Raw genomic sequence first — 10662 nt, forward strand, 5'->3', positions numbered from 1 at the left:
GGACCCGTCTCCCTCGGCTCTGTGTGTGAGTGAGGGCCCCGGGGCCCCTGCTGTCTGGAGCCACGGCTACACAGAGGCCTCTGGAGTCAAAAACAAGTGAGTGTCTCTCTCTCTCCTCTTGCTGTCGGAGACATTTGCATGTGTACTTATTTTTATGGTACGTTTCTGGTTGTAGTGTATTGTTATAGTATTATAATTAGTGCTGTCAATAGATAAAAAAAGACTTAAGACCGAAGCTTGTAACATATATTTACTTGAGTAAAATCATGGAATTAATGTAAAATCAACACAAAGAAAGTATATTTAGATTCAAAGACTATTTTAATAGCTTTCTTTGAATACAGTTTCTCTCCTGTGAAATACAAATGTTCAACAAAACCATCAACATTGACTCAGCTAGACCTCTTTCTTATATCCGCGGCGCTAACAGAAATAAAAACAACCCAGGCCTATGTTAAAGCAGGGCTCTACGCTAACCTTTTTCACTAGGGGCACAGGTGCTCCTAAATGAAAAAATTTAGGAGCACACAAAGAAATTTAGGAGCACCCAAAGATATTTAGGAGCACAGTGAAAATATTTCAAGTAACAAGAGTTTATTATTATTTTTTTAAATAAATGTATATTTGTACTGTGCATGCATGTGCAAACGGGAACGGGACACACATCTGTGCAATAGCACATACCACCAAAGTCACTGGCCCACTGTGTGCGTGTGTGTGTATCATCTGCGTGTGCAAACGGGAATGGGACACAGACATTTGAACTATTAATTAAGTGATTAATGCCTACTGTGGCAAAGTTGTAGCCAACAACTAGGCCTAATAAGAAAGGCAGTGACATTGAACAAAAAGGAGACACTGGCATTACCACCAGGGCCATCAGTAGAGGGGGGAGCTAGTGTTGCTCTTCTAGAAAAATAATCCTTTCAGGGTTGCCTATTGAAATACTGTACACCTCCAGTACAGAAACATTGTTTATGAGTTTGCGTGTCAGGTAGACCATTGATTGACAGTAGATTCTGCCAATCCAGTCACACCGCTTGCACTCTGGCCGTCCGGCGCTGCAGCTGGACCCTATTGCCCACCTCTGCTGCTTGCACTCTGGCCGTCCGGCACTGCAGCTGGACCCTATTGCCCACCTCTGCGGTTGATAACGCTAGCCAAGTTAGCTGTACACACATACACAGTGGGCCAGTTACTTTGGTGTAGGGGTGTAACAATGCATCGCAATCCATCGATCCTACTTTGCAATATTTACAAAACATGACATTGTTTTCTAACTCTAGCCATGGGAAAATGTTTAGCAAATTCACGTTAAATTTGTATGTCTTCCCTCCGGCTCCAGTGGGTGTAGCTTCGCTAGCTACAGTGGGTACATTGGGTGCTACAGTGGGGGTAGTAGTGGGTGTAGCCTCGCTAGCTTGGCCAACTTTGCTAGCATGCTGGCTAGCGTCAGTATCTTGGTTAACGTTAACGTTAACGTTAACTATCACCTCTGTAACATGAGCTGCCTCGCCTGACTTCTCATTCTCCGGTATCTTTCGCGCAAAATAAAAATGAATGGGCTTCGACATGGCTGTATTGTCTGACTCAGACAGACGCTGATCATTACTTTCAGTTTCCAGTCGCGTGACCACAGGAAACTCTACTGTGATTGGAACGTTTATGCGGCTGTGAACTGTGGGACTTGTAGCTTCTTAACGATTCTCGCAGAGGAGAAAAAAAAGAACGAGGCTGTAATCTGCATTCGCACGCCGTGCGAGTAATTGATTTTTCAGGTTCGCACACACATATTTTTAGGGGCATATGCGCGCAATATGGTCGCACTGTAGAGCCCTGGTTAAAGTGCAGATTGGTTTAGACTTAGAGAACGATAATGTCTTGTATGAACTACCAGTAATATAAATCATATACAACAAAAATGTGTTCCATCTTCATGTCAGATGATTTTCAAAAAGGTGCATGAGTCGATGCAAAAAAAGAACAAGCAAATATACTGCTGAAAGTTCAGAACGTAATTTTAATTAATCTCAAGTTAAAGCATTAACTTTGACAGCCCTAATTATAATATTAAAATCCTGTGTGTGTGTGCTCAGGCTGTGTGTGGCAGCGCTGGCCCTGGACAGCTTCTGTGGGAGTCGGGAGGCTCTGTACGGTGTGTTTGACGGAGACAGGAACGTGGAGGTGCCTTACCTGCTGCAATGCACCATGGGAGACGTGCTGGCTGAGGAGCTGCACAAGAGACAAGAGGACTACATGACCAACACCTTCCTCACCATGCAGAGGTACACACACGCACACACGCATAATACATATACCAGGGTTTGCACAAGGTCCTTGAAGTGCTTAAAGTGCTTGATTAAAAAAAAGAAAATTCAAGGCATGGAATTCCTTGAAAACAGCAAATTTTTTAACAAGGTGCTTAAAAAGTCCTTGAAATTCAAATCAACCATTCGCATTGAAAGTTTTGTTCATTCATGATCAAATTGTTCTGAATCAAGAAATCGTTTATTTTCAATTTTTTATGTTTTAATCAAATCTGACAAGTCGCTGTCTTGCGCGCTCCAACTGCTTTTCCTCATTTCTTCACGTGTGATGCTCTAGCTGGCAAGCAGGCCAAGAAGATGCTTAAAAAAACAGCATTTAAAAGTGAATTGTATCCTTCGAGTGACATCCTTGATCATTTAAAATAGTGCTTGGAAATTCTTATTTTGCAATGTCTGTGGGAACCCTGTCTAACACATCTCTCCGTGGCGTGTGTGTGTGCGTGCAGGAAGCTGGGCACGGCGGGGCAGCGTCTGGGCGGCTCGGCGGCTCTGTGCCACATCAGACACGACGTTGTGGCCCCCGGGTTAGGGGCCCCCGGGGAGGAGCGGCGCGGCTGCTTCACCCTGACGGCCGCCAACGTGGGCAAGTGCCAGGCGGTGCTGTGCCGCGACGGCAAGGCGCTGCTGCTCTCCACCGCGCACACCGTCAAGCAGGAGGGGGAGTACCGGAGGGTGCGCCAGCACAACGCCATTATCACAGAGGTATTGAAACCAGGAGGGGATGATGGAGGGGTTATTCACAGTTAGGAATAATAATAATAATAATAATAATAATAATAATAATAATAATAATAATAATAATAATAATAATAATAATAATAATAATACTTCATGTGTAATAAAATAGTTCTGGATTTCTGTTCAACAGTTCAAAGTCGTCTTTACCTTCTGTTTGGTATCCACAGTTTAAAACTTGACAGTCTTCCCTCCTGTTCGATACCCACTTTGACCCTTCAAACCTCCCACTCAGGGTGCAGTTCCCTCTCTCAGGGTGCAGTTCTAGGCCTGGGTCCTACACAGTTTTAAAGCCCGACAGTCTTTCTTGTTTAATACCCACACAGTTTAATACCTGACAGTTTTGAACCTGTAATAGACAGAGTAAAATAATACAGTGCAATAAAATAGTAGAATAGAATAGATAGTCACATTATGCAACGGTGCAATACAATAGAATGGACAGAGTAAAATAGTGCTACAGTACAATCAACAGCGGAGTGTATTAGAAGGCTATGGTGAAGTGAAGAGGTACGTTTTTAGCTTATTTTTTTAAGCTAGCTTCCCTAATGTCCATAGGTAGTGTGTTCCATAACTTTGGTGCATAGTTTGTAAAGGCTGCATCCCCGATTCTCCTTAGGCGGTGGCTTGGAACCTTCAATAGACCAGTAGTAGATGATCGCAATGTTCTAGAAGGCACATAGTTGACTAGAGAATTTGCAATGTGGCTTGGTCCTGTTCCATTTAGTGCTTCGTTTATAAGGAGGAGGACCTTGAAATCGATTCTAAATGTTACCCGAAGCCAGTGTAGGTTACCTAATACTGAACTGATGTGGTCTCTCCTCTTGGTTCTAGTTAGTAGCCTAGCAGAAATCATTGCCCCATATGTAGCTCACATTACCAACCTAGCCATTGACACAGGAACATTTCCAAGCGAAATGAAATCGGCAAGAGTTATTCCTCTCCACAAAAAGGGAAACAAATTGGAACCGGGTAACTACAGACTCATTTCCATCCTGGGCGTTCTATCAAAAACCATTGAGAGGCTAGTATATGAGCAAATAGATGGGTATTTCTCCACTAATAACATCATGTACAAATACCAATCTGGTTTCAGGAGGTCCCACTCCACAGACACCTGCCTGCTGTTCCTCACAGATTACATCCGGAAAGAGGTAGATGAGGGAAAGTTCTGTGGAATGGTAATGTTAGACCTCCAGAAGGCATTTGATTCAGTGGATCACAACATCCTGTTAATGAAGCTTAGGGCCCTAGGCTTTAATGAGGCAGCTCAGAAATTGATTGGTTCCTACCTAACAGGGAGACAACAGGTGGTAGATATAAATGGAGTACTCTCCAGTCCTCGGACAGTAGAGTGCGGGGTCCCGCAAGGGAGTGTTTTGGGTCCGCTCCTTTTTCTCCTGTATATAAATGACCTGAAAGCAGCTTGCTCATGTGACCTTTTTTTATACGCAGATGACTCCGCCTTACTAGTGTCTCACAAAGACAAACAAGTGGTTGAGCAGACATTGAGTGCAGAACTAGAGAAGGTTAGCGACTGGCTAGGCCACAACAAGCTGTCCCTCCACGTGGGGAAGACTGAGTCCATTCTATTCGGGTCAAAGGTCAGGCTCAGAAAATCGCCAGGTTTTAACATTAGAATAGGAGGGGCGGCTAGGTGGTGTAGTGGGCAAGGCACTCGCCACCAGTGTGGAGACGATAGGATTCGCGTGTTCGAATCCAGCTCTCCACATTGTTTTCAGTTTAGCTGGTCGTCCGCAGTAATACACATTGGCCGTATTACGGGGAGGGAAAACTGAAGGGTGGGGATCGAACGTTGTGAACAAGTGACTCCTACAAGTCGGTTGGTGCGCCTGCGCAGTAGAATCAGGAAGTGTCGGGGGCAGCGTGAGCCTCCCACGCGTTACTCCTCGACACTGAGAGATCGAGCTGCGCAGGTGAAAAGATGCGACTGCTGTTACCTCAAGTACCGGAGGGGACTTGTGCTATGTATGACTTAGTCCACATTGCAGCCGGCTTGTGGGAGGCAAGAAACAGCGTTCGTGACAGGGGAGGGTTGAATTGGATGATACGAAATTGGGATGGGAGAAAATATAGAAAAATGGGAGAAAAAGTGGATAAAAAAAAAAACATTAGAATAGGAGATACTGTTCTCACAGACAAAACATCTGTGAAATATCTCGGTTGCGTCCTGGAAAACAGCTTATCAGGGGAAAGCATGGCTCACCAAGCACTTACAAAGATAAATAACAGGACTAGATACCTAGCCAGAATCTCTCATTTTTTAGATCAGTCAGCGATGAAGATTCTTGCTGGAGCTCTCATACAGTGTCACTATGACTATGCGTGTGGCTCCTGGTACAACAGTGCCCCCAAAAGTCAGAAAATAAAACTACAGACATCACAAAACAAGCTAATCAGGGTAATACTAAGGCTACCTGCCCGAACCCACCTTGACCCATCTCACTTTGAGATCATGAGATGGCTTAAGGTGGAATACAGAGTAAACCAGATAGGGATGTGCCTAGTTCACAGAATAGTGCACGGGGTAGTGCCAGTGTACTTTAACAACTACTTCAACCGAATCAGAGACACCCATGCATACCAAACTAGGCGCAGCTCAACTGACTTTGTGCCAATCAGATTCAGGAGCTGTATGGGGAAGGAGTCTTTTCTGTATTCAGCAGCTGTCTATTGGAATAGTCTGCCCAGTGAACTGAAAATCATAGACAATGCCGTTAGATTCAAGTCCAGCCTGAAGACATGGCTCAAAAGGGACTATACTTGACCTAGACACTTAGCTTAAGGCACCCTTGCATGTTGTATGAGTCTGTATGTATATTAATGTTAAATGGTATATGTGATGTCACGTTTTGTATGATGCATGTATTAAGCATCACACTCCCCCACCCCCCTACAAGGACCACAATGGAAATAAGCTCTGAGCTTTTTTGTGTTTCATCCTTGGCAGTATATCCTGACTGTGCTCTTCTGTCACATGTTTATTTTTATATTGTCAAATAAAGTCATTCATTCATTCATGCCGAGTTTTTCAGCGTCTTTTAGATTTATAAACGGCCGTACCATAGCTATGTTTCTAAGGTGGAAAATTATGTTTTTGTCACCTTGTTGATGTGTGATTTAAAGCTTAGGTCTGAGTCTATTATAACACCAAGACTTGTAACTTCGGGTTTGATCCAAGGAGTAAGTTGCCCCATATTGCTCTGTAACATTTCTCTTTTTGTTATAGGACCGACTAGTAGGATTTCAGTTTTGTCCTCATTTAATTTTAGGAAGTTGTTCGTCATCTATTTGTTTATTGCTAAGAGACAGGCGGAAATTGAGTTAATAGCTGTGTGATCATTTGGTTCAGCGGAGATGTACATTTGTGTGCCATCTGCGTAACTATGGAAGCATACATTGTGTTTTCTAATGATGTCATCTAGGGATGTCCCGATCAAGCTTTTGTCATTTAATATTGAGTATCTGTTGATACCAAGTCCTGATCCGATATTTGTATTTTACTACATAATACAGCTGCACACTTCAAGTGTTAAAATAGTAAAGTCAGATAGTAAAGTCAGTACTAAAAATAGTAAAGGCCTCATAAAATCTGTTTTATTTCTTTCTCAAATAAATTTGTGAGAATTCTCGGGCCTCCAGTTCAAGTTTTCAAGTTTCTTTAATAGTTGTCATACAGAAGTACAGAATACTTTTATACAAAATGCTTCTTACTGTTACGCTCCAGAGACTGTGCTAGACAAGATAAGTATGAAATAAAATAGTATAGCATGTAAAAATAGAAGTAAAAATAGAAGTCTGTGTTCCGTATATACATATGTACAATGTTCGATGCAGAATAGAAGTAACTGAGTTAGTTACCATACAATATACTATGCAATGTACTAATATACAATACTATATAGTGCAAAGCAGAAATGGGATGAGGTACAATTAGGTACAATTTACAGTAAGGTGTACGGGTTGTAGTGCAAATCCTTTACCAATAAATATAAAGTGTGTTTAGGTGTTCTAAAGTGTGGAGAGTGGGTGCTGCAGTGTGTTGTTTGTTTAAAGTGAGTGTGTGCGTGTGGATGTGTGTGCTGTGTGCATTTGATGGTTGTTGCATAGTGTTTATTGTTCGTTGAGCAGCCTGATGGCCTGGGGATAGAAGCTTCTTCTGAGTCTTTCTGTGCTCGCCTTGAGACTCCGGTATCACTTGCCTGACCGCAGCAGTTCAAAGAGGCAGTTGTTTGGGTGGCTGGAGTCCTTGATGATTCTCTTAGCCTTACCCCTGCACCGCTTGTTGTAAATGTTCTGGAGGGTGGGAAGCCCCCCTCCAATTGTGCGTTCGGCTGAACGTGTCACTCTTTGTAGTCTGCTACGGTCTTGTGCGGTGCTATTCCCAAACCAGGAGGTGATATTGCCAGTCAGGATGCTCTCTATTGTACATGAGTAGAAGTTCTTAAGGATCTTCTGACTGACTTGGAACTTCCTTAACGGCTCTTTCCTCTCCTCCTCCTTCCTCTCAGGACAACAAGGTGAACGGCGTCACCGACTCCACCCGCATCATGGGCTACTCCTTCCTCTGCCCCTCCGTCACCCCGCGACCCCACGTCTCCGCGGTGACCCTCACGCCCCAGGACGAGTTCTTCCTGCTGGGCAGCCGGGGCCTCTGGGACACGCTGTCTCCCGGCGAGGCGGTGGAGGCGGTGAGGAACGTGCCCGACGCCCTCGCCGCCGCCAAGAAGCTGGTGACCCTGGCACAGAGCTACGGCTGCTCCGACAGCCTCAGCGCCGTGGTGGTCCAGCTGAGCATCACCGAGGACTGCTGCAGCCTGTGTGAGCCCCCCCCGCCGCCCCCCAGCCCCGGCCTGGGCCCCGCCCACCCGTACCCCACCACCGGCGAGGGCACCCTGCCCCCGCTGCCCCCCCCGCCCTCCTCCTCGGGCACGGTGAGTGAGCTGAGCAGCGAGTTCAGCATGTCGGAGATGAGCAGCGAGGTGGGCTCCACAGCCTCCTCGGACGAGCCCCCCCACCAGCAGCCCCACCAGCACCACACGCTGCCCCGGGGCGGAGTGCGGCGGCCGGCCTGCTGCGGGGGGAGCGGCGGCGGGGGGGCCTTCCAGCGCCAGTTCTCCGGGGCGCTGTCCGACAACGGGCTGGACAGCGAGGACGAGGAGCCCATCGCCGGCGTCTTCTCCAACGGGAGCCGCGTGGAGGTGGAGGCCGACGTCCACTGTCTCCACGGCAGGGAGTGTCCCGCCGGCCAGCAGCCCTGTCCCGCCCTGCCTCCTCCTCCTCCCCCCGCCACCGCCCCCCCGCAACCCGAGCCGTCGCCCCTGCCCTTCCCCTCCTCTTCCCCCTCCTCCTCCCCAGCCTTCCAGACGTCCCCACCCCCTCCTCCCCCCCCCTCGCCCTGTCCCGGGGGAGAAGAGGTGTGGTCGTCATCTGGGACTCTGGGCCGCAGGGCGCGGGCCAACGGCTCGGTGGCCTGCCGGGGGAGGAGCCAGGACGTGATTGAGGAGGCGGGCGACGCCCCCGTCAGGAAGCAGGGGGGCTACTTCAACGCCCCCGCCCAGCCGGACCCCGACGACCAGCTCATCATCCCCCCCGAGCTGGAGGACGAGGTCCGGCAGATCATCCAGCAGCAGCAGCAACAGCAACAGCAGCAACAACAGCAGCAGCAACAGCAGATGCAGCCCCATAGCCAACAAGCACACCTTTTACAGAAGCCGCAAGACTACTATATTACCCCCCTCTAACAGCACAACCCCCCCCCCCCCCCTCCCTTACAACAACCAGTGTCAATTTCCTGTTCAGGACTTGAATAGGTTGTGGGGCGTCGTCAGGAATGGCGACTTTTGTCAAGGACAATACCGCTCGCTCCCTCCTCCGGAAGCTCACGCCCTCTCGAGTATTCTGAAATTAAACGCGCTAATAGCTACGGACCAGAAAGACTGTTTTTTTCTTTTTGTTTATTATTATTTTTCTTTATTTTATACCGCTAACTCTATGCCCCCAGGAAATACAATGCAATTTTATATAACATGTATCTTGCATCACCGCTTCACACACATGAGCTTAAGTTAAGTATATATCATTTTATTTGATGAATGGAGCACTTTGAATGCTTTTATTTTCTTTTCTTTTTTTATGAATTGTTTGAGATACATTTTATGTTGAATGGTACATTCTGATCAAGACAGAGCTATTCCTTGTATAGTAGTTGACATTTCACGTTCATTGTGGCCGTATGAAAGAGTTACTAAAAGGTGTTTGAACGAGGGATGCACTCGTCTATAGGCAGACGATCGTTGTTGGAGCTATAAAAAGTGCAGCCAATATTTGGCCTGCTGAAGAAATGTCATGAGTTTTGCACATTGCAAGTGCCAACAACACTGTCAAACAAATCTTTTGTTTAAAGATCCCCTCCACACGTGTTTTCAACATTTAAAAAATTTTTGTATCACTTCCAGCTTGGTCAGTCGTCCCTACGAACACAATTATTTATTGTCAGTGTTCGCGGGCAGGAAGCCGGGGGCCTATGAGTCCTGGTTGTTGAAACAGCGACCCCTACTGGTCGGTCGGTGCCTGTTCAGCGGGGAGGGGGATCTGGGGGAGATGGCGTGAACCTCTGCATGCGTTACATTCTCCCAGTGAAACTAGCTAGCTGTCAGGTGGAAAGAAGCGGCTGGCGACTCCACATGTATCTGAAGAGGCGTATGGTAGTCTACACACCCTCCCCAGACCGACAGTAGGGCAGCGCAACGACCAGGTGGGAATTAGCATAATGACTAAATTGGGGAGATGAGAGAAAAGGTTAAAAAAAATTGGTGTGGTTTTTCCACCAAAACTGTTGCCCGCATTGAGAATGTAAAGATCTGATGTCTTCCTCTAAGGTGGTTAACTTTCAGTTTTTCCACCTAAATGGTTTGCCAAGAATTTCACCCAAACACAACACTTATGCAATCTTGTTATAACCAATAGATTTATATTTTAAAAAAAAGTTTATGCATAGATCACTCAATGTATCAAATTATAATTTCACATTAGCATTTAGCATTTCCTGTATGACAGTGTGGGCATCTGGGCAATAGTGACCATGATGGTTAGCAGCATTAGGTGGCTCAGCTCTTGATGAAGTACAGAGAAGCCCCTCCCCCAGTGGAAGAATGTGACAATGGCACTCTGGTGACAAGTTCTGCACAAATAACAATGTGTATAGTCAAAGTAATGCCTCCAAGAGGAGTTAACTGTAGGAAAAACATTTGAGTGGAGGGGACCTCTAGTAGATTTCAGCTAATTTCTCCTTTAATATACATGGTTGTGTCCTTTATTGGCTAGATGGAGTGTTGTAACCCCCACAAACACCCTTGATAACAGTACCAATTGGCACGTAATCGAGCAATTGTATTGCCGTCGGCCAATATGGGTAGGGGCGGGAAATGTGTCACATGAAACAATATGGCTGCATCCCTCGTTTAGACTTACTCCTAGGAGTTACATACTTATAACTAAGTGACCTAGTCACTGAAATGTACTAATATTCTCTGAGAGAAAAGATGATTATTTCTAGAGGCTGGAGGTGGTGGTGCAG

General features: G+C 46.3%; 1 protein-coding gene across 1 annotated transcript in view; it reads left to right on the plus strand.

Moving 5' to 3' along the window:
- Positions 1 to 10662, plus strand: part of LOC311222870 (PH domain leucine-rich repeat-containing protein phosphatase 1-like) — a 64505-nt gene extending 53843 nt beyond the window's left edge. The window contains exons 15-18 of the mRNA XM_084307519.1: positions 1 to 96; positions 2097 to 2285; positions 2774 to 3029; positions 7595 to 10662. The exon at positions 1 to 96 is cut by the window's left edge and continues 21 nt beyond it. Of these exons, the coding sequence (XP_084163645.1) occupies positions 1 to 96; positions 2097 to 2285; positions 2774 to 3029; positions 7595 to 8827 (1774 nt within the window). The 3' untranslated portion in view covers positions 8828 to 10662. The remainder of the gene's footprint in view (positions 97 to 2096; positions 2286 to 2773; positions 3030 to 7594) is intronic.

The sequence above is a fragment of the Notolepis coatsorum genome (genome assembly GCF_963971535.1).
Source record: "Notolepis coatsorum genome assembly, chromosome: 2".
In the NCBI taxonomy this organism is placed as follows: Eukaryota; Metazoa; Chordata; class Actinopteri; order Aulopiformes; family Paralepididae; genus Notolepis; species Notolepis coatsorum.